A 25,589-nucleotide genomic window follows, 5' to 3' on the forward strand; every position below is an offset into this window, starting at 1 on the left:
AAAAGGGGGACATACCAAATATATATTTAAAGATTTTCTGTACATTTTTCAAAGATACATATTATTTTATATGATATATATATATATATATATAGTAGGCTACTTGCCCCCATTTTTGTGGTAAATGGGAAACTAGAGGTCCCTTAAGAAAAAGGTTGGGAACCACTGTGTTAGATGATAGTTCAGCACAAAATGTTTGCAATGGTAATAATAAACCTGCTTTGGAAACTGCAACATATTTGTGAATTATGTTAATATAATGTGGTATTTACATAAATAAAACCAAATAAGCATAATTTATTTGGTTTTAAATAATCTTTATCACTCGAACATTCATTTGCCTCCAGGTCACGAGTTAGTAAAAAAAGAAAAACCCAACAGAAAGTCACATCTATTTATCTTTGTGCTTAAAAAGGAAAAATTGAATTGAATTGAGTTTTACTCATAAGATGGTAGGCTGCATATGCGGCTACAGAAAACAGACTGAGGGATTATGTATGTTTTATTAAAATGTCCACAGTTGACAAAAGTTGAGGCTCAGTACACAACTGTGAGAACATGTCGAACTCTCTGCACACGACTTTCAGTGAGCTAAAACTCTCACTGGCAAGTAGGCAGGAGAAGCACACCGCCATTACACCTCTGACGCATTGCCACCGCACCGACAGGTATTCCTCTGGCACACCTGAACTCGATGATTTCGTCATGACTTAAATATTCATTGCCGCTAGATTTTGAAATGCTATGTTGTCTGAAGTCGTCTTCATTCACAACGCAGGGTTCTGTAAGAGACAGCGGTCATTTTGTTAATGGCAAGAATGTAGCGGAGGTTAGATAAAAGTGAACCGTGCAACACAACGAATAAGATACAACAGCCCTCTCCATTTTGGACACTCTATTTCCTCAAAGGTCAGCACTGACAAGATGGCTTTGTATTGGTCAACTGCACGAGTTTGCGGGTCAAACGTCACCAAAGTTGAACTCGATTTCCTTCGCCACTTTGAGCGAATCCATTAATCGTGTCAGTTTCATTTAGATGAATGGGGGATGCACAGACACAAACCCTGATATGCTGGATCAGAAAAAGATGTTGCCCATGAACAAAATGTGTTTGGTAAATTAGTAGTACATGAATGGATTTTGTAGGAGACAATGTTGCAATGCAACCACCGGAAACCATTTTAAAATGTGTGATTTTTAATAGAAGACCATGGCACAGAATACAATATTTACACTAAGTATGAGGAGAAGAAGTGTATCTTACTGAGGCATCTCAGCTGTCCGGTCCATTCACCATTGATGCAGGTTCTGAAAGGCTGACCCTCCATGGTGTAGTACCTCTCACACATGTATTCAACGCTTTCACTGGGGTTGTATTGAGTTTTCCTGGTGGACTTGAGGTCTCCATCTATATGGTGTCCCACAACCAACAGGCACTAAAAATATATGGGTAATCACGTTTAATGTCACTGAGTTTATCACCATTAAACAAATAATGGATTCAATCATTCAGTGTTACCCTTTCCAACCATTATATGTATCAAGATGATATATAAATAATGCAGTTTTAATTTTCTGTGTTCTGACCAAAAACACACTTCAAAAAGAAGAAAATCTCTTTTTTTGCCATTTTTATTGAGACTTCTTTGAATGGCGAATGATCACTGTATTTGGCATTGACTGGCAGTTAATGTTCATGTTTGGCAGGTTGGACTATATTTTTAATGCATACATGCAAAAACGGAAAGAAACAGAAAGAAACAACACAACATGCTGACACTGAATTTGTTGTTGTGTACTTCCTGACCTGTACATTGTGAATACTGGCTCCAACCTGTTTCCTCACAGGTTCACAGGCACATGTTCTCTGTCACATGTTATCTCTAAAAAAAGAAATAAGGAGTACATTGACTGGCAAGTGGAAACTGCATTTGGTTGATATTGATATTGATATTGATATTTCACCTTAAGTGATATTACGTAAAGTAAAAGTAAAAGTGGCAACACCTCAATGTAAAAGCGAATACACGCAACAGTCCTCCTTTCCAAATGTTACTGATGTTACGTGTGTATGGGAGTGAACGTGACGTGGCCTGGGAGTTCAGGGGAGTGGACTACCAGGCCACCTGACACATTATTTGCTGCTTTGTTTTGGGCTACAGGACAGCATGACTTGATTTTCTCTGGAAAGAGGCAAATAACTACTGTTGCAAATGGACACCATAGACTGGGACCAGGACAGATTAACTAGTATAATGAAGTGACTGTATATAGTGGAAAAGGGACTTTTAGTTCCTATTTAGTTCCAGAGTTTAGAGGCTCTTAGTTCCTGGGACTTTTTGGTGGAAAACAGCCATTAGAATAAAAAGGACTGGACCAAGAGCCCCTTCCCCACTTTCACAAGTATGGATAGGAAATGAAGAGTAATGTCATAAACACAAGGTTGACTTTACAATACCTTCACAAAGTGGACTTGGTGTCCACCCATCTGCGGTGCATGTGGCCCACTCAGCTGTTTTCTTATAGCCTCTCCTACAGTTTTAATCTATAGTCTCATCCAATTTTTTTGACCAACATTGCCTCCAGCCAATCTCAGCTTGATCTTCTCTTGGATTGATGCATGTAACCTCTAAAATGAAAGAAAGACTTGTGAATCTTAAGGAAATCATGATAAGAGTAATAATCATCATCATGGGTCTTTTTCCCCCGACAGGTTAAAACGTCCTACATGTGCAACCTTGCAGACATACGTGACTCTGTCATTGTATCCGTGCTGCTGCTTGTTATTCTTGACAACATCTGCACTCTGTAAATCATGTCAATCACATATTCTCTCTGAGAAACAATTCAGTTACTTTTGCTATAAAAAACCCCCCCCATAGCTTTTCTTTTCCGATGGTCTGCTAGGCCCCTAGCATTAACTGATAAACATGATTGTTGTTGCAGTAAACTGCAGTAAAACAACAGAGAAAAAGGACCGGCAGTCTGACATACTTACCAATCTGTTGTAAAGATTCATCCATGCTCAGCCACATGATAAAAATGGAAAGAAGGTGAAAGAACCTCATTGTGAAGGAATTGTCTCCTTTGTGGCTGAGTTAATGTTTTCCCCCTCAGAGTTATACTGATCAAAGTCTCTCTGCGCAGCGCAAATGCACACATTTGCCTTCAAAACAGTCTCAGGAACACTGGCACCTCTCCCAAAATCCTCCCTCCACTACACACTGTTCCCACCACTTCAGAGGACATTACATTGACTTACATTAATTTCCTGGAGACTTGCCTTAACCATAACCACGACTTGCCTAAACCTTAATCTAACCTTAACCTAAGCCTGACCCTGGCCCTAACGCCTAAACCTTAATCTAACCTTAACCTAAGCCTGACCCTGGCCCTAACCTAAGCCTGTCCAGGTTGACATCCATCCACTCCCTCGGAGGGTACTCAATGATGACGAAGGATGCAATGAAAGCTATGCTGAACTCAAGCCCTACATCTGACACATCCACTTCTCACCCTACCAGGGCCTCTGCAGCATTGCCTGGCTCCCCAGACCGCATTGAACCCCACACACACCCACGCACTTTCAAATATAGGGGACTCCAACCTCTCCCGTATCCCCACCTGCACAGATCCAAATTTCCAAATCGCAAGTTTGCCTGGAGCCACATTTCATCACATCACCGCCGTCTTCAAAAAATCTCCCCACATGCCACAACACAACCCAAGTCATCATCTCAATAGGACTCAATAACGGACTGTCAGAACAGGTAACTTCTCAGACCGACCTGGAAGGACACAAGAAAACTTTACTCGCCGGACTCAACGCAACAATAGCCTCTAAATACACCTTCATTCCAGAGATCAATCCACTACTCTTTCAGACCGGCAAGGACAACATTAACTGGACCGCGCAGACGGCCGAGATGCTGCTCAGGTACTGGAAACAGCAATTAAACTGGTAAATGGGGAAAACTGTCATAACACAGCTCACCATCCATCAAATATTACTGACCTCTCTATGGTTTTCTCCCTCACAGCCGCACAGCTTGAGTTATTGGAAAAAGGAGTCACTTTCATCCCCACACCCAAACCACCCACCCGACCGGAACTCAGAGCGGACCTCCACGCCTTCCATAGGAGGCTCAAACTGTTAGATCATTTCCAGGGGAGCCAGAGGCGGGAGCCTGTGCTGTTCACCGGGCCGTCCACCTGGGAACCACAAACTGACACACTTACACCCCAAATCTCACAGCTGATCCAAAAAAAACCTACAGGCACTCACACATTGGCGCCCCCCTTCCACATAGAACACCCAACATTAGCCAGGAACACAGACACATCATTAAAACATTAGGTAACAGCCAATCGGCCGTCCCATTGTTAGTGACTGCGGCTCAGAAACATATGCCATAACCGAATACATAGACCATTTTATCAACCCACTTTCCAAACTCCACCCCAGTTACATCAAGGACACATATGACTTTGTCAATAAAAGAGACACCACTTGGCCTGACTGCCATCCAACACATATTCAATAAACATCCGGACCCATCCAGACCTGACAGCCAAATTCTTCAGTTACTTCAAATAACCCTCACCCGCAACGACTTCATGTTTCTATTTTCTACGTTCTTATTTTTATTGTGCATATTGATTTATTGTTGTGTGTATTGTTATCCAAGCACTTTGGATTATTTCTTATTATTTTATTAACCCCATATTTTAGCACTTATGCTTTTACTAACACTTATTTTATACAATCATTTACAGTTTTGGCACTGTACTTTTAACATATCTACTAAGCTCTTTTTAATAGGTCACCACAGGGACGGGCTACGCCACAGACCCGGGGAGGCCCGGAGGACCTTGTTAACTGACTCATTCCCACTGTTGCACCTGTTCAGTGGCCCACTTACACCCCACACAATTTTTTAAAGAAAATAAAAAAACAAAAAAACACACCCACGGGGCTTTTATAAACAATTTGATTGACTTTTATGGAGGTTTTTATCAAACGTTTTTTAACGCTCAGCTTTCCCGAGAGCCAGTGCCCCTCGCAGCGCCACCTACGGAACGCTATGCTTTTAACCTAACCTAACCCTAACCTTAAACCAAGTCCTCACCCTAATACATAATTTATGATTCAGATTTATGTCCCCACAACGTGAGTAATACACGCTTACAGACACACACACACACACACACACACACACACACACAGTATTTCTCTAAAAATATTTACAAATAATAATGATGAATTTCTATGAAGAGCGTACACACAATGTGGAAACACATACAAAGATGATCAGAACAAGCACAGAATCATTACATTATAAAAAGTCAACAGAATGGTATAACTCATATTTTAGAAGACACACTCATATAAACCCTCTTTGGTAGTTGTTCTCTTTCTTTGTTTTCTTTTCTTTATTCACCGGGTAGTACATACACATGTGAACATGCTAACATATACAAAGGCTATAGATGATGTTGATCTACAAAACATAAAAGGACACAGATAAGTAACAGGGGACAGCATGTGAGATAAAAAACAAACAAAAAAACAAACTGCTAATACAAATATATTTGGGTCATGGTTTCACAGAGCAACAAGTGAGATTAGATATGTAAATAAGTCCAAATAAACACTGTCTTGCAATACTAGTTCAACTCAGTATTTAATCAATTTTAGCATTCAAACATGGCTTTACTTGCAGGTAATGAATGACTATAAAATAGAAAACAATAGAATGTTCTGTGCTTAAAAGTAAAATATGTTGACATTTAGTCTAGTAATATGGCGCACACACACACACACACACACACACACACACAATATGCTTTATCAGTAAATGAGTGAATACACCACAGCCCTGAGACTGTTCTCGTTGAGGACAGTGGAAAAGTTTCAGCTTTAGTATTGTTGGATCTCAGTGCTGCATTGAATGAATAATGGCATTCAGTGACTAAACATAATTTGAAGAAGCAAATTAAATGAAGTTCTTTTATTGTCATGTACACAAGAATTACAGTGAAGCAGTCGTTGGCAATGAAATTCTTAGATCTCAGGCTCCATCCAACTGTGCCCTTTCAGATAATAATATGAATAAAATATACAGTAAAATATGAAATATAATACTGTGGTAGCCTGGTGAATAATCATAAACTGTACGGGATTGTATACAGGTATGCATATAAATATATATACTGTGATGGGTAAAACACAGCTTATAAACTGGTAATAAAATAAATATATATGCTGTGATGTGTACAGGTATAAACAGGCAGTAATAAATATGTATGCTGAAATGTAAACAGGTTGTAAACTGTAAGTATGTGTAGTATAAGTATGGCAGTAGTTTAAAGTAGTAAGTGTAAAGTGACATCCATGTATCAGTGCGGTGTGAGTAAAGTGTCGTAGTGATGAGTTCGAGAGTTCAACAGTCTCATGGCTTGCGGGATGAAGCTGTCCCTGAGCCTGGTGGTGCGGCACCGTCTGCTGGAGAGCAGCAGCAAAAAAACGTTTGTGGGTGGGGTGATGGGGGTGTCTGATGATCCTGTTGGCCTTCTTCCTGCACCACTGGGCGCATAGGTCCTCCATGGGTTGCAGCTTTGTCCTGGTGATGTGCTGCGCTGTTTTCACCACCCTCTGTAGAGCCTTACGGTTGAGGGCGGAGTAATTGCCGTACCAGGCGATGATGCAGCCGGTCAGGGTACTCTCAGTGGTGCAGATGTGGACTTTGCAGATGACCCTGGAGTCCATGTTGAGTCCCCTCAGTCTGTGGAGGAAGAAGAGCCGTGGTCTTGCTGTTTTTGCGAGTCCAGGTCAGGTCCTCAAGCTGCTGACTCTCTCCACCGTAGCCCCATTGAAGGTGATGGGGGTGTGTCCTTTCTCCCTGCTGTTCCTGTAGTCCACAATCATTCAATTCAATTCAAAGCAATTCAATTTTATATACAATGGTGGTCTTTTTGAAACGTGTGGGGACAACAGACTCTTTGAAGACATCCGCCAGTTGATCTGCACACACCTTGAGAGCTTGGCCAGGGATACCATCATCAGGTCCAGGTGCCTTTGTGCGGATTAATGATTTTGGAGGATGCACACATGCCCTGGATATGACTAGTGGGCAGGGGTCCCCGGCCCTTTGTAACTCCTCAGATGGGAAGCCAAAACAGAGTTAGCATTAGATAATCAAACCTGTGGTTTTTAGGTCAGATAAACGGGCATAGACAAGCAAGGCATGACGAGTCACAGGTTACTTGTAAGCAGCTAATTTGCTGTAAGTTTGGTTAAAAGTGTTACAGATGACATCACTGAATTGGGGCATTAACTGTTCCGCAGTACTCGTCAACCCATTTCTTCTGGTTAATCATTTACATGTTTGTCCAGCCAGCTCATGTCACTTCCAGTTAGCCAAAGCTTTTACTGGCAAGAGGTCAAGGTCATCACATCATCAGAACACCCACACAATCTCACTCCATGAATGGGTCGACTTTTTCGTACACCTGACCTCAAGTTCATTAGTATGGGCTGAATATGGGCTTTCTGTCATGGCTACTCTTGAATGCAGTATTATGTGTCCTCATGATATCACCATTCACAGCGCAGGAGATAGTGGACACATTTTGTTTATGGCAGGAATGACGTGTATGTCCTCCATCCAAAATCCCAATTATAACTTTAGGCAGCATTTTACTGTTGTCTTCTTGTCAACCTGGTGTCTTTTAGGTGTCTTTTATACTATGAATACCCTATATTTATGTATACCTATCAGCATTGACTACTACCTCTATAAATGTGCATACATATAGAGTAGCGCATTCTGCCAGGTAGGAAATATCTATCAGAATGGACTACTACACTAACCTACAGGGGCACAGGATCAAGCTAAGGGGTAATATGTGTAGATAATTTGACCTCTTTAAGACTAGTGATTGAAATGTAACCTCCTGAGAAGTTCAGAGGTCATCTTTTTCTAAAACAAGACAAGGACTATTTTTCAAAAAGATACAAGAAAAAAAAAGGTTGGGAACCACCGGTTTAACAATGTGTTGTATAAGTTCATCATATGATTTTAATGTAAAACCTTAATCTGAAAAGTAACAAGTAACTGTAACTGTCACTTAACTGTAGTGGAGTAAGAAGTACAATATTTCCCGCTGAAATGTAGTGGAGCAGAAGTGTAAGGTAGAATAAAATGGAAATACTCAAGTAACGTACAAGTACCTTCATACTGTACTGAAGTACAGTACTTTAAATTACATGTACTTTGTTATGTCCAACACTGTTACAGACATGTTTCTGGTATGGGAAGAATACTATATCTCACATACCTCATCCCCATGTTTTCAAAGACATGTGTTGTTTTATTCATTACATTAAAACTAAATCCTCAAAAGGTAAGAAGACATGTATCTGATGGTGGAAGATGAAAACAGACTTAGTAAACATGTATGTTTCATTAAAACCATCCCAGTTGACAGTACTGGAGTAGACGCAGAAGATCAGTATTATGTACTCTTGTTAATCATTTACATGTTTGATGTATGAATACACTTATTTTATCACCCATAATCCCACAGTGGGCTTTCAACCCAGTACCTTTGACTTTTTTTTTTTTTTTTAATCAAAGAAACAGATATTTTCTAATGCAGTTGTTAATCTTTGGTACTGATGAATCAACCGGGACTGTTTCATGCCGATCCACGCGTGGAACCGTGAGTAACATTGTCTATGGGAGAAATGAATGGGACCCTCCCGAAGGAGGGATGCCTGTAATAGCTCCATCCACTCTGCAACTCTATTAACTGGCATGCTGAAGAGTCATCCTATTTTTGCTTCAGTAAAACTCCGTGGTTGCATGTTACTGTTCATAAAAAAAAGTTTCTTTGTGCAACAACACAAAACGTTCCAGTGCAGCTTTGAAGTTGACAGTAATTGACGGAACAAAATGTGTGCTGTGTTGTTACTACGACTTATGGTCACATATTGGCAAGTGATTGGTCCTTTTGTCCAGCAAACGAGTCCTGGTGTCATCCCTGCTCACCATTTGATACCTGCAATAAAGAGCCTGGAAAAGCTTTCCATTTTCCGCCTGATCACGACGCCATCGATCAGAGAAATTGCCAAGGGGAGAAAAACTATGTGCCAGGTTGATATCTCTTTTTGTGTTCACACTCGTACGCCACGCTAACACTTTATTTAAACCCTCCCTATTTAGCATTTATAATCCATATATACACTAATAAATGTTTTTTTTTGTTTTTACTCGTAAATTTATGACTTTAATGTCTGATTTTTTTCATTGAATATTACCCCCTCCCCTACAATAGCCCTAATACACCATCATAGTTAAGACTAGTTGACAGAATTTAATTAACCACAGTTAAATCTGAAACAGTTAAATCTGAAGTTTGCTGAGTCACTGCCTTCTTCCAAATCTTCGCTAAAAACACATTCTGTAATTTGTATGTATAAGGTATGTACGTAATGTAATAATATACGTATCGAATGTACATAATGTATTATGTAATGACTTTTTGTCGAATGTTATTAGAGATGTGCTACAGGCAACTGTAATGGGAGTGAGCCATGTTTGATCACTCATGAGTTAAAAGATTCCACTTTATATTCAGTTGCTTTTTTATGTGTTAATGTTAAAGTTGTATTGCTACACTTTGGCCAGAATTTAAAACTTGCACTTCCCTGAAAAACAGTGCTGGGTAACTGAAATTTACAAGATTGTCCTTAAATTCACACTGAACATAATTAGCGGGCAACACCTGAGGAGCCTGAGGCCACTTTTGAAACTTTCTTTGGAATCTTTGTAGGTATTGAACTGTACTTGCATTCTTATGAATATATTGGTTCAGTGGTTGTTAGAAAGCTCTGCACAAACAAATGAACAACCCCCCCCCCCCCCCCACCCCCAGCCCAAAAATTGTCTCTGCCTTTTCAAAACTATTTATACAATTCTGCACCAACATGCACTGTACTGTACTGTATTTAGTCATTCTAAAAATACAAACACCAAATAAAGCCTTTGTCATTGTCTCCTCTTTTATTCAATATGCCAAAGCTCACATTATTACATTCACATTTTTCACATTATTGAATAATGCACATGGCAAATGCAGTTGTCTTGCGTTCTAGCCAGAAACGCTGCAAAAAGACCATAGAAAAATGATCTTTTTTGCATTTTCATTGAGCCCTCTCAGGATCTCGAACATCAGCAACACTGCTCCTGTGTTGAGCTGTGGGAAAAATGTCTGTTCAGTATCACATCTCAACATGCAGAGGGTGGAATCCTGTTCATCCAGGTCTTATCTAAATTACTGGTCTAGATTTTGCAACAAAAAAATAGCTTTTTTGGTTTAATCTGAGCTGACAAATATATATATATATATATATGTCTTGTATGATTCTTTTGAGAATAATATTAACCAGGCATGTTTTAATTTTTCATGTTTCGTTACAGTGTTGTTTGGTCCATATGCTTACTTTAAGGCAAAGTCCCGCGAGTGTTTTTTTTTCTCTAAATGAAGTCAAATTATGTTTTCCTCTTTCAGTCTGATGAATAACTACACACAGGTTGTTTATTTTTCTTGTTTTTTTTCCCAACCCATGGTTCATCTGCATCACGCGCTGTACGTAGGGCACCAAGTGCCGGAGGGGGAACCCAAACAGGATATACCATGGATATATAAAGAGAACTGGATACAGCGCCGGAGGCGGAGCCCTGTTTATTCCTATGAAAGTTGCTCAGTGGTGCATGAAGCCAAAATTTCGACTTCCGAGTATAAAATTACCCAGATCTTCTGCATAGCATAACGGTCCGATCAAATCTGTGCATTCCAATACAGGACAATAAGACGAGAACAATGGTGGCCCTGGATATGCTGAAGATAATCTTTTGTGTCTCATATAATATCTAAAAGGATTTCACTTTGTACTACATAAGAGAGCTGTTCTGAATAATTAAGTATAAAATACACTGACCAGATTATATACTTTTATGAATGTAATCTATATATCATTATATATATCAAATGTATTGTATTTTAGATGCCTAGATTGCAACGTGTCAACAGTTGCTAGTTAAACATATCTGAGGATAGCTTTTAGTTGCAAACCCATTTCCAGAGGACAGTCATGGTATTTGTGCAGATATTGGAGTTGTCTGGAAAATTCCATTATGATCAGTACTCATATAAAGTAGATCAAACTTTACTTTGATAGTTATTGTCTTTTGCCACAAAGGTGCAGACTGACCAAATCATTTTTAAATCACATTTTTAAATTGACATCACATCTGACGTATTGGTCGGAAATACACCTACACATGACTGCTGAAGCCTAATTAGTTGTCACAATCTTTTTTTTTCCGCATGAATGAAGCAATACATGCGCCGCTCAGGACTAGTAGGGAGGTGGTTGAAGTGAACGGCCGGTGTGCAAAGTGCAGGACTTAAACACAGAGTCGGGGTTCACATCCTGAGTCCTGCATGTGGTTAGGATTAGGCAACAAGAGCGGACATTGTATTGCAAGATTGGATATTTTGGTGGACAACAAACATTTTACTGTTAGGTCTGGTATCAACTTTTGCCAGACACTTCAATTAACAGCATTTCTTCATTATATTGAAAACGTATTCGATGTTGCAAATTTGCTGTATATGAACACAACAGGGTTGTTGTCAGACATTTTTAGTGGCGGATGTAATTCCATGAATTCAAGTTTCTGTAGTGTTATGCAGTAATCTCTTTTCAAAACATGTTTCGACTGGCTTTTAAATTCCAGTCACCTTGGAGTACAGAGCATTATTTCTCTGACAGCTGAAACCTCACACGAATCAATGTGAATTGGCAAATACACCAAATCCAGGTGGCATAAATGCTCTGGACGATGTTTTACAAGCACATGTGGGAATCAATACTGTGTTTGCTATAGCATGTCTTGAATTTTAACAAATGTCTTAATGTCAGTAGGTGCCCTTTGCCCTCGTTGACCCTCAGTATAACAAGACAGAGGTCTGAACAATAGCTTGAACCCAAAGCCACACATCTGTTCAAAGGGCACAGAGCCACTAGACACAAAACTTAAGTTCCATTTTTTCTAGACATTCATAATGACAAAAGTCAGCAGGCTAGCTTTAAAACTGGAATCTTCTTAAAGCTTTCGGTGGCACTTTGGGAAATGCTTTTGCATATACGTACATGTACAGATAATGTTCTTCTCCTCCCATTTCCCATCATTGCATCGAATCTTGTCTTCTCCCTCGATTGTATACTCATGACGGCACTGATAAATTACTTCGGAGTCAGACAAGTATTCCTTGTGATATAAGTTAACAACAGTTGCATTCTCAACTTTAGGCGGGGGTTGGCAGGGCGTGGCAGTAGCTGCAAGAGATGAACAGATGCACAGTGTTAGGTAACACCGTGTCATCATTTCAAAGGTACGTACATCTGATAAAATAAGACTGAAGACGACTCACGTGTACAGATTTCTTCGAATGGTATAACCGATTTCCATTTTCCATCACAAGTTAAGACGTCATCCTCAGTCTTGTATCCTTTGTCACACTTAACCTTGACCCTTGCGCCTTGTTCATAACCATGTCCAGAATCATGATGTTGATGTGTCACTTCCCCATTACGAATCACAGGAAATTCTCCACAATTTGTTTTCTCTAGAGTGAACACCATTAAAAACATTTAGGTCTGTATATTGTTGCTAACAAATATGATATTGGCAATAAATGAACACAATTTATCCTTTCAAAATCGGCCTGCGTCAGGGATGTCATGTAGTCCATGCTACGACTGAGGTCATATCGGATTTAGCTCTTTATGAGGAATGGGGCGAGATGCATTCACTGCCTATGTATAGCGTGGGAGTGGGTGGGATTGACCTCTCTTTCAGAGAATACTGATTGTTTATATCCTCAGGAAATCTTTAGTGACTCCAAAACATCATTTCAATTTCTACTTAAAAATGATGTACAGCTTGTCAGCTGTCAGGCAGCTTGAAGGTGACATCTACAATGCTGCTTTCAACTAGACCTGTAAGACAGTAAAGATTGATTACCAATGCATCGTTCAAGTTCAGGCCACGCTGTGCCATTACATTTGGCTTCACTCCACCAGCCTTTGGTGAAAAGCTTATACTCTTCATGGCAGGTGTAGTACAGTCTGTCATTGTATGGGCCAACTACAAATCCATGTGGAACTTCAGCTTTTGGACATGCTGCCAATGAAAAACAGAGAAGGAAGTTATATTGAGATAGCATCAATCAAAAGATAGTGGCAACACATTTTTAGCCATGGGGCTCTAGGGATGGCAGTGTTGGTCTGTCTGTTGGTCCACAAACTCCAGTCACTCTTTATCCTTTAGACTGTATTTGTTGTAGTTGTATGGTGTTACCTGTACAGCTCTGAATCTCAGTCTAAACACCTCGCTTACAGGTAACAGTAAACAGTCTTTCACCATCATTCATGCATGCACATTGCACTCATTCATTGTGGCTGTAAATGTCCTTGTCGTTGATGGTAATATATGCATTGCCAATGTCACTGAAACAAATGTAATGAAATGGTGAAGTACTTCACACACCCTCCAGGTGTTTTAGTTTAATTCAAATAGTTTGAAACAAATTATATATATATATAATACTATGGCAAGCCATTTAGGACATTTTTATATAGATAATATGAAGTTTGATTATATGAATGAATGGTAATAGCAAAGGTATGTCATTGTGAAAGTTTAACATTTCTTGTAACCAAATGATCACAATTGTGGCCAAAGAATTGTTTGCAGTTCATGTAATGATACTAGTTGTATTGGCCTTTTAAAGGTATTTGAACAGGTAAAAGAGACTGGGTGGGTTATAATCTGTCAAATATAACCCTCATGAATGACATCAAGTCATTTTGAGTATTACCTGTAATCACGTAGCCTACATGTCACGCCTGGTTACATGAACTCCAAACACTTGTTTGGCCACGATTGTGATTATTCGCCAACACAAGATTTCATTCCATATATTCCTACTTTCAGTCGATATATTATAGTTCCATTCCATGTCATTCATATTTTCCGATTTTCATTCCATATAATCAAACTTCATATTATATTAAAAAACTTCCTAAACTGCTTTCCATAATAACCATATATATATTCTTTGTGGCTTTTACTCACAGTGATTAATTTCCTAATAATCTGAAGTCACTTGAACTGTTTTACGATGTTTGGAATTGATTGGGAGTTATCAAGCCTGACAGGGGTGGGCAAGCCTGTTAAAATATCTTCAATTCTGGTGTTAGCAAAGGGATGAAAGAAACATTTGTCCTTTTAACTGTATTGTGTATTGTAATTTCTTACTTGAACATTGTGAAGACCCAGTCCAACCTGTTTCCTCACAGGTTAGAATAAAACGTCCCACATAACCATTCTTGCAGATATACTTGACCTGCTCATTGTACCTGTAAACATTGTCAATGCCATTGAAACAAATTTAATGAAATTGTGATGTACTTCACACACGTCCTCCAGGTGTTTTGGTTGCCAAATATTATCAAACATTTTGAAAAAAACTTTTTCATACAAGGCTAATCTCCAAGGATATACTGCTCATCGTACCCGTATTTGGACTGAGGGGTTCCATCAATGTCTGCATACTGGACATCTTTTCTGTCACATGTTTTCGCTGACAAACATAAATAAGAAAGAAATGTAGTTGTTTTTCCCATCAGAGCTGGTACATGAGATTCAGGTAATTCAGTTAAAATATTGACATTTCACCTTAAGTAAAAGTGGCAACACCTCAATGTAAAAGCGAATACATGCAACAGTCCTCCTTTCCAAATGTTAATGATGTTACGTAAAAAGAAGACGAGCAAGATGTTCCGAAGTATCAAAGTATTCATTGGGTGGAACATGACACAAGTATGGATACAAAAAAACAGTAATGTCATAAACACAAGGTTGACTTTACAATACCTTCACAAAGTGGACTTGGTGTCCACCCGTCTATGGTGCATGTGGCCTTCTCATCTTTTTTGCTATAGCCTGTCCCACAGCTATAATTTATAGTCTCATTCAATTTTTTTGGCCAACTTTCACTACTTTGAGTCTCAGCTTGATCTTCTCTTGGATCGCTGCATGTAACCTCTAAAATAAAAGAAAGACTTGTGAATCTTAAGTAAATCATGATGAGATTAATAATCATCATCACAAGTTAATGAACCACACACACACAGTAGAGAACAACAATCTCATAATCTGACTCTGTCACTAAAGCCCATGTAGTTTTATGACTTTGCATACCGGCAAGTGGAAACTGCATTTGTTTTCCCCATCAGAGTTGGTATACACCATAGTACACCATAGACTAGGACCAGGACAGATTAACTAGTATAATGAAGTGACTGTGTATAGTGGAAAAGGGACTTTTAGTTCCTATTTAGTTCCAGAGTTTAGAGGCTCTTAGTTCCTGGGACTTTTTGGTGGAAAACAGCCATTAGAATAAAAAGGACTGGACCAAAAGCTCCTTCCCCACTTTCACAAGTATGGATACAAAATGAAGAGTAATGTCATAAACACAAGGTTGACTTTACAATACCTTCACAAAGTGGACTTGGTGTCCACCCATCTCTGGTGCATGTGGCCCACTCAGCTGTTTTCTTATAGCCTCTCTTACAGCTATAATTTATAGTCTGATCGAATTTTTTTGACCAACTTTCCCTCTTGCCAATCTCAGCTTGATCTTCTCTTGGATCGCTGCATGTAATCTCTAGAATAAAAGAAAGACTTGTGAACTTGTGAAGTTAATGAACCACACACACATAGTAGAGAACAACAATCTCATAACCTGACTCTGTCACTAAAGCCCATGTAGTTTTATGACTTTGCATACCGGCAAGTGGAAACTGCATTTGGTTTCCCCATCAGAGTTGGTACACGAGATTCAGGTAATTCGCTTCAGTAAAATATTGATATTTCACCTTAAGTAAAAGTGGCAACACCTCAATGTAAAAGCGAATACATGCAACAGCCCTCCTTTCCAAATGTTACTGATGTTACGTAAAAAGAAGATGAGCAAGATGTTCCAAAGTATCAAAGTATTCATTGGGTGGAACGTTACAAGAAATGTCTCTCTCTACTCCTAATATTTATACTGCTTACTGTGTGAATGAATGCTCTTAAGTTGTAGCAGCTGTGAGGCTTGTGTTCAACGACTCAGAGACATTCACCACAGCAAAGGACCTTTTGCAGGTGGAAACTAACGACTGAGAAATGTAATTCCTCCAGTTGAAATGCAACAACATTCTGTGAGTTCCTAAAGAGATTCTTGGGTCCCTGGAGAACTTCCTGCAGTGATAGAAAGGCCATTAGATGCTTGATGAATGTGGCAGCTGATGTTACTTCTTTTTGAATGTGATCACCAAGTTATTTCTGTATTCATGTCATGGGGTGAGGGGTGTGTATGGGAGTGAACGTGACGTGGCCTGGGAGTTCAGGGGAGTGGACTACCAGGCCACCTGACACATTATTTGCTGCTTTGTTTTGGGCTACGGGACAGCATGACTTGATTTTCTCTGGAAAGAGGCAAATAACTACTGTTGCAAATGGACACCATAGACTGGGACCAGGACAGATTAACTAGTATAATGAAGTGACTGTATACCGTGGAAAAGGGACTTTTAGTTCCTATTTAGTTCCAGAGTTTAGAGGCTCTTAGTTCCTGGGACTTTTTGGTGGAAAACAGCCATTAGAATAAAAAGGACTGGACCAAAAGCTCCTTCCCCACTTTCACAAGTATGGATACAAAATGAAGAGTAATGTCATAAACACAAGGTTGACTTAACAATACCTTCACAAAGTGGACTTGGTGTCCACCCATCTGCGGTGCATGTGGCCCACTCAGCTGTTTTCTTATAGCCTTTCTTACAGCTATAATTTGTAGTCTCATCCAATTTTTTTGACCAACTTTCCCTCCTGCCAATCTTAGCTTGATCTTCTCTTGGATCGCTGCATGTAATCTCTAGAAAAGGAGAGAGACATGTGAATCTTAAGTAAATCATGATGAGATTAATAATCATCATCACAAGTTAATGAACCACACACACATAGTAGAGAACAACAATCTCATAATCTGACTCTGTCACTAAAGCCCATGTAGTTTTATGACTTTGCATACCGGCAAGTGGAAACTGCATTTGGTTTTCCCATCAGAGTTGGTACACGAGATTCAGGTAATTCGCTTCAGTAAAATATTGATATTTCACCTTAAGTAAAAGTGGCAACACCTCAATGTAAAAGCGAATACATGGAACAGCCCTCCTTTCCAAATGTTACTGATGTTACGTAAAAAGAAGATGAGCAAGATGTTCCAAAGTATCAAAGTATTCATTGGGTGGAACGTTACAAGAAATGTCTCTCTCTACTCCTAATATTTATACTGCTTACTGTGTGAATGAATGCTCTTAAGTTGTAGCAGCTGTGAGGCTTGTGTTCAACGACTCAGAGACATTCACCACAGCAAAGGACCTTTTGCAGGTGGAAACTAACGACTGAGAAATGTAATTCCTCCAGTTGAAATGCAACAACATTCTGTGAGTTCCTAAAGAGATTCTTGGGTCCCTGGAGAACTTCCTGCAGTGATAGAAAGGCCATTAGATGCTTGATGAATGTGGCAGCTGATGTTACTTCTTTTTGAATGTGATCACCAAGTTATTTCTGTATTCATGTCATGGGGTGAGGGGTGTGTATGGGAGTGAACGTGACGTGGCCTGGGAGTTCAGGGGAGTGGACTACCAGGCCACCTGACACATTATTTGCTGCTTTGTTTTGGGCTACAGGACAGCATGACTTGATTTTCTCTGGAAAGAGGCAAATAACTACTGTTGCAAATGGACACCATAGACTGGGACCAGGACAGATTAACTAGTATAATGAAGTGACTGTATATAGTGGAAAAGGGACTTTTAGTTCCTATTTAGTTCCAGAGTTTAGAGGCTCTTAGTTCCTGGGACTTTTTGGTGGAAAACAGCCATTAGAATAAAAAGGACTGGACCAAAAGCTCCTTCCCCACTTTCACAAGTATGGATAGAAAATGAAGAGTAATGTCATAAACACAAGGTTGACTTAACAATACCTTCACAAAGTGGACTTGGTGTCCATCCATGTGCGGCGCATGTGGCCCACTCAGCTGTTTTCTTATAGCCTTTCTTACAGCTATAATTTATAGTCTCATCCAATTTTTTTGACCAACTTTCCCTCCAGCCAATCTCAGCTTGATCTTCTCTTGGATCGCTGCATGTAATCTCTAGAATAAAAGAAAGACTTGTGAACTTGTGAAGTTAATGAACCACACACACATAGTAGAGAACAACAATCTCATAATCTGACTCTGTCACTAAAGCCCATGTAGTTTTATGACTTTGCATACCGGCAAGTGGAAACTGCATTTGGTTTCCCCATCAGAGTTGGTACACGAGATTCAGGTAATTCACTTCAGTAAAATATTGATATTTCACCTTAAGTAAAAGTGGCAACACCTCAATGTAAAAGCGAATACATGCAACAGCCCTCCTTTCCAAATGTTACTGATGTTACGTAAAAAGAAGATGAGCAAGATGTTCCAAAGTATCAAAGTATTCATTGGGTGGAACGTTACAAGAAATGTCTCTCTCTACTCCTAATATTTATACTGCTTACTGTGTGAATGAATGCTCTTAAGTTGTAGCAGCTGTGAGGCTTGTGTTCAACGACTCAGAGACATTCACCACAGCAAAGGACCTTTTGCAGGTGGAAACTAACGACTGAGAAATGTAATTCCTCCAGTTGAAATGCAACAACATTCTGTGAGTTCCTAAAGAGATTCTTGGGTCCCTGGAGAACTTCCTGCAGTGATAGAAAGGCCATTAGATGCTTGATGAATGTGGCAGCTGATGTTGCTTCTTTTTGAATGTGATCACCAAGTTATTTCTGTATTCATATCATGGGGTGAGTGGTGTGTATGGGAGTGAACGTGACGTGGCCTGGGAGTTCAGGGGAGTGGACTACCAGGCCACCTGACACATTATTTGCTGCTTTGTTTTGGGCTACAGGACAGCATGACTTGATTTTCTCTGGAAAGAGGCAAATAACTACTGTTGCAAATGGACACCATAGACTGGGACCAGGACAGATTAACTAGTATAATGAAGTGACTGTGTATAGTGGAAAAGGGACTTTTAGTTCCTATTTAGTTCCAGAGTTTAGAGGCTCTTAGTTCCTGGGACTTTTTGGTGGAAAACAGCCATTAGAATAAAAAGGACTGGACCAAAAGCTCCTTCCCCACTTTCACAAGTATGGATACAAAATGAAGAGTAATGTCATAAACACAAGGTTGACTTTACAATACCTTCACAAAGTGGACTTGGTGTCCACCCATCTGCGGTGCATGTGGCCCACTCAGCTGTTTTCTTATAGCCTTTCTTACAGCTATAATTTATAGTCTGATCGAATTTTTTTGACCAACTTTCCCTCCAGCCAATCTCAGCTTGATCTTCTCTTGGATCGCTGCATGTAATCTCTAGAATAAAAGAAAGACTTGTGAATTTGTGAAGTTAATGAACCACACACACATAGTAGAGAACAACAATCTCATAATCTGACTCTGTCACTAAAGCCCATGTAGTTTTATGACTTTGCATACCGGCAAGTGGAAACTGCATTTGGTTTTCCTATCAGAGTTGGTACACGAGATTCAGGTAATTCACTTCAGTAAAATATTGATATTTCACCTTAAGTAAAAGTGGCAACACCTCAATGTAAAAGCGAATACATGCAACAGCCCTCCTTTCCAAATGTTAATGATGTTACGTAAAAAGAAGATGAGCAAGATGTTCCAAAGTATCAAAGTATTCATTGGGTGGAACGTTACAAGAAATGTCTCTCTCTACTCCTAATATTTATACTGCTTACTGTGTGAATGAATGCTCTTAAGTTGTAGCAGCTGTGAGGCTTGTGTTCAACGACTCAGAGACATTCACCACAGCAAAGGACCTTTTGCAGGTGGAAACTAACGACTGAGAAATGTAATTCCTTCAGTTGAAATGCAACAACATTCTGTGAGTTCCTAAAGAGATTCTTGGGTCCCTGGAGAACTTCCTGCAGTGATAGAAAGGCCATTAGATGCTTGATGAATATGGCAGCTGATGTTGCCTCTTTTTGAATGTGATCACCAAGTTATTTCTGTATTCATGTCATGGGGTGAGGGGTGTGTATGGGAGTGAACGTGACGTGGCCTGGGAGTTCAGGGGAGTGGACTACCAGGCCACCTGACACATTATTTGCTGCTTTGTTTTGGGCTACAGGACAGCATGACTTGATTTTCTCTGGAAAGAGGCAAATAACTACTGTTGCAAATGGACACCATAGACTGGGACCAGGACAGATTAACTAGTATAATGAAGTGACTGTATATAGTGGAAAAGGGACTTTTAGTTCCTATTTAGTTCCAGAGTTTAGAGGCTCTTAGTTCCTGGGATTTTTTGGTGGAAAACAGCCATTAGAATAAAAAGGACTGGACCAAAAGCTCCTTCCCCACTTTCACAAGTATGGATACAAAATGAAGAGTAATGTCATAAACACAAGGTTGACTTAACAATACCTTCACAAAGTGGACTTGGTGTCCACCCATCTCTGGTGCATGTGGCCCACTCAGCTGTTTTCCTATAGCCTCTCTTACAGCTATAATTTGTAGTCTCATCCATTTTTTTTGACCAACTTTCCCTCCTGCCAATCTCAGCTTGATCTTCTCTTGGATTGATGCATGTAACCTCTAAAATAAAAGAAAGACTTGTGAATCTTAAGTAAATCATGATAAGATTAATAATCATCATCATGGGTTAATGAACTTTACACACACACACAGTAGAGAACAACAATCTCATAATCTGACTCTGTCCATGTAATTGTATACCTTTGCATTCCGGTGTGAAAGTCCACTTTCCGTCGTCTTGGCATGTAGCTGTTTCTGAAGTGGTCTTAACATTAAAAGTCCAGAACTTCCTGTCACAAGTGACTGTTACTGTTTCATCAGGTAAAAACACATTTTTGTAAGCAGGTTGATACCTGGTTCCTGGGGCCGTCAGTTGCAGTTTACATGTTATTTCTGCATTTGATGGGAAATCAAGCACATTACGTGTTAGTTTGTTGTCACAAGGCAGACTGTAGTACATGACATCCATCCATCCAGCACCTATTAACCAATAAATTGGATTACTCAGTTCTTACTTACGTTCACACAGAGGTGTGGGGCTCCACTCTGCTCTTATTCCTAGTTTTGTGCATTTTGAAAGTCTTACTTCAGCAGGTTTATATCGACGATTGCATCCAAAGTGTAGGACTTCATGTTCGTTGTACTGTTGGATGTCTTCAGACACAAAACCATTTTCAATCTCAGGTCTTGTACACCTTACCACTGTTGAAGAATACACACAAGCATGAATATGATGATGATTTTGAAAAGGTAAATGAACAGTAACCACTGATTAACCTGATAACCGGAAAATCAGTGTAAAGTGACAGAGAGATTATGCCTCCTGGACCACTGGAAACAACCACAACCACAAGTGGACCACAAGTGAAACAGAGGAAATATTGAGTTTGCATTGACAGCAAACAGTAGGACCATCAAAGGTATATACTTTTATAGCATTTAGAAAACTCAAGTGTTTAAATGGTGAATAAATAAATGATCTGATAGCGCTTTTCAACCTTCACGGTTCCCAAAGCGCTTTACAGCTAAGTCTCATTCACCCATTCACTCACACATTCACACACTGATGGCGACCAAGCTGCCATGCAAGGTGCTGGTCTCCATCAGGAGCTACTTAGGGTTCAGAGTCTCGCTCAAGGACACTTTGACATGACGGGGGGGAGCCGGGGATCAAACCCCCAACCCGCTCTAACCAGCTCTACCTCCCGTGCGACAGTGCTGACCGCCATTTTTTGTTTCAGATTTCAGAGTTTGTTTGCTTGCTGTTTTCTGCTGGGTGTCAATGCAGCTTCCAATCTTCCAAAATTCTGTTGCTTATTATGGTTTTACATGGTGGCCATTAGGTGGTTGGTGGTTGTTTTTGGTGTTACTTATTAGTTGCTAGGTGATTAATAGTGGCTGCTATGCTGTTTTATTTATGTATGTCTTTCTGTCTTCCCCTTTGGTAAATGGTTTACATTTATAAAGTGTTTTTATCCAAAGCGCTTCACAAGGCTTTTGCGGTGATCAGTGGACGACCCGCTCTACCTCCTGAGCCACAGCCACCCCTTTCCCTCTCCCCTTTTTGTGCTTCCTGTTTTACCTTCACATTTTGGAGCTTTGTCACTCCAATCTCCATTTTCATCACAAAAGATCTCTATTGGCCCATTCAGGATTTCAGCATTGGACTTGCAGCTAAATCGAAGTACATTGCCATAGGTTGCTTCCTCAGGGTCCCCATTCGCCTGGACATTATTGTCCACATGAACCACTGGGCACGATTTGGCTTGAAGGAAAAACATAATAAAAAAATAAAATGGATGAAACTTTCAAATGTATTGACCTATAAGCAGCAGGTTTTTCAATATTTAAAAGTAATAAACACAGAGTGACATTTCCCCCAGTGTGTCAGGTAGCAGATAAATAAGATCCTTTATTTCAGCTCTTACCTTCACAGACAGGAACAACACCATCCCAGCCTTTAGCCATGCAATTCCGGCTGGTTGTGCGACTGACCATTTGGTAACTGAAACAAGTATAATATAGAAAATGTAATTGTCTCATTAAGAGACAAATTCAAATTGCACTCCTTGTTATGCAGGGTATACTAGAGGGATACAGTATAATACTTAGACAGCACAAAAGTACATACGAAACAACAGTATAAATTTGTGATTATAGACACTTTCATACCCTTTGTGGCAGGTGTATACAACTCGTGACCCAAAGACAAAATCATCTCCGTCTTCCAGATGAAAATCTGAAAACTGGGCATCGCCAGGATGACCACATGGTTTTGCTTAAAGCGTAAGAATAAGAGAGAATACAAGTTAAAATGTTGCCAAGGCCCAAATTGCAGTGATGAGGCAAGTGGTTCTTCCATTCAATCATAATAAACCGTGTTCAATTGAAGTCTATAATATATATAAATGAATACATTCAATAATAATAATAATAATACAATAAAGTTAAGCCTTGTTTGGCATTGTGCACTCATTCCACGACACTTTGTCCACTTAACAGAATGTAAACTCATAGACTAGATATTTGTTTCCAAACTGTAAAAGATTGTAACTTACGTTGACAAACATTTCCTTTATGCTTCCATATTCGACCATCACAGATCAGTTTGAAAAAGCCGCTATAGCCAACCTTGCAGCCCACTCTCACTTGTGCTCCATTAGGGTAACTGGCCTCCAGATCAGACGTGTCAAAATTTGAATCATACAGGTTGCCATTTAGAAACTGTTGAAGTGCACAGTCTGTGGGGCAGCAAGAAACAAAGATATATATGAATAATTGTGCGTATTTATCCCTACAAGAAAACATCAAACTATAAGTTCAATGGTAAGATTAAAAGCGTACAAATTACATGAAGTACTCGGTCTTACCTTGACATTTCACAAGGCTCAGTGTGTGTATCCACAAAAATAGGACACAGATTCGGGTTATCACATGCATTTTATCTTCATTACCCTGAACCATCAAACAGAAGTAGTAACTGGAGACTGAACCACTAGTATACACAGAAGGAGCTGTGGATTTCACAGGCAGAAAGAGATTGCTCAATGATTTACCTAGGCCGGAACAGACACAAGTCTGGCTCACTGGGAACAGAAAAAAAAAAGTGACCACACTTAACCCCTTATATGAAACGCTGGACAAAACCTTATAAAAACACCAGGAAGGCTTTCTTATATTGGTATACGCACTACTAAGATTCATATTGAAGAATAAGCACCACGGAAAAGACTAAGCAAAACAACATAATCACACAGATAGTAGTTTATTTCTTTTTAAGGTTTTTGTTTTAATGCAAAGCATTTAGTGTTTCAATGGTTTCATGCCCCTGCATAGTCAGGCTTTGCTATGTTTATCATTCAGCGACCAAAAAAAAAAAAAGAAGAGTATTCCGGTAAGGGTTTATTTGTTTTTTTTTTTTCCTTCTTGGAAATCATTTGCAGAAATCAATTGAGCAAACAAAATATGTTGCATTTCAGCAAGTCTGCGAAGGCTCCTCTCATCTAAAGTAAATATGAAATAGGAAAATAAGCAAAGCAGATTGTCAGTTCAAAAGTATGATCATTATTAAACAATATATATGGAACTAACTTGGGTTTCTTTTAGTGTGCATACATGTCATTGTTAAGTCTAGATTCTGACCTCAGTTTGGAAACTATTCAAACAAAACGCAGCAGTTAGGCAATGCAGGGTTTGTCTTTATTTCTCAATATGGCTTCATGTTTTTCATACTAGTTAAGTAGTTAAGTTAAATGTGTGTCTGTGTCATTGAAAATGCAAACTCTTTGCTCTGAACATTTTTATTTATTTATTTTTTTTTTTTTTTACCAATGTGGGACCAAAAACTCTCAGGATATTCAATCAGCAGGTCGGATCTGTAATAAAAATACCAAGCAAATTCAGAGGCAGAAACGTGCTTACAGCTGATTTGTATTTTTTCACCGGTGTTTTACAGTTTGCCCACCAGAAATAAAGGTTTGATATCTGCATCACGAGACAATTATACAATGATTTGCTTTGCCTTTCCCGTGTGTCAAAACACTTGGCACTGGGAGAAGCTGATTTGCTGCTATGCTGTTGGACTGTTTGAGGATTGTGAGAGCTGTGTGCTACGCAAACTACCTTCCACCTCCATCGCTGACGAAGCAGAAAGGGAGAGAGAGAGACGTGGAGTGATGTTCGATTGATTTGGGTTTTGGAGGGCCTGTAATGGATAGTTTGTGTGGTGACATATAGTATCTTTATATGTGAAGAATATCGTGACGTAATTCTGAACAATTCTCCCAATAAGGTTTTTTTTCTTCTTCTGCTGGGATGGAAAAGCCTCTGAAACGGAATATATGTCATCATGACAAAAAGTAAAAAGTTGCAATTATATTTAAATATGTCTTTATAAGATAACCCTTTTTTTTTTTTTATAGATAGTATACAGTATAGAGGTATGTGAGGGGGAGAGAGATGAAGACATGCAGCAAAGATGTCTACTTGAACCAGGGACATTGCATTCAGTGTCTTAAACCCCTAGGTCTCAAGGGTGCCCTTAAATCCCACTTTTTGGAGAGTCTACATCGCATAGCAGCAAGTGGAAACTCTGGAATACATTATTGCCTCAAAATGAAAAATTCATATGAAAAACATACCCCAAACTAAATAATTAAAATGACTGAATATAATGTGCTAAGAAGAATGAATTCACTGCAGGTTATCCATACAAGAGGGCAATGCTGTCTGGTCTTACTGGACCACTGTTAATGCGCTGGTTCTAATATTAACCATTAGAACTAGTTTGTGTGGTGAAATCCCGTTTG

General features: G+C 39.5%; 1 protein-coding gene across 1 annotated transcript; it reads right to left on the reverse strand.

Annotated features, from left to right (window-relative positions):
- Nucleotides 1-600: 600 nt before the first annotated feature.
- Nucleotides 601-23,721, reverse strand: LOC139287802 (complement factor H-like). Its single transcript, XM_070908977.1, has 18 exons — nucleotides 23,652-23,721; nucleotides 23,340-23,522; nucleotides 22,954-23,059; nucleotides 22,710-22,786; nucleotides 22,364-22,546; nucleotides 21,301-21,483; nucleotides 20,983-21,174; nucleotides 20,671-20,841; nucleotides 14,652-14,718; nucleotides 14,394-14,494; nucleotides 13,098-13,256; nucleotides 12,505-12,699; nucleotides 12,224-12,409; nucleotides 11,812-11,842; nucleotides 8,980-9,063; nucleotides 6,464-6,785; nucleotides 1,265-1,436; nucleotides 601-782 (listed from the first exon to the last, which is right to left on the reverse strand). The coding sequence occupies exons 1-18, from the start codon at nucleotides 23,719-23,721 to the stop codon at nucleotides 601-603; spliced, it is 2,664 nt and encodes an 887-aa protein (XP_070765078.1).
- Between the last annotated feature and the right edge of the window lie 1,868 nt (nucleotides 23,722-25,589).

This window comes from Enoplosus armatus, chromosome 7, assembly GCF_043641665.1.
Source record: "Enoplosus armatus isolate fEnoArm2 chromosome 7, fEnoArm2.hap1, whole genome shotgun sequence".
NCBI lineage: Eukaryota > Metazoa > Chordata > Actinopteri > Centrarchiformes > Enoplosidae > Enoplosus > Enoplosus armatus.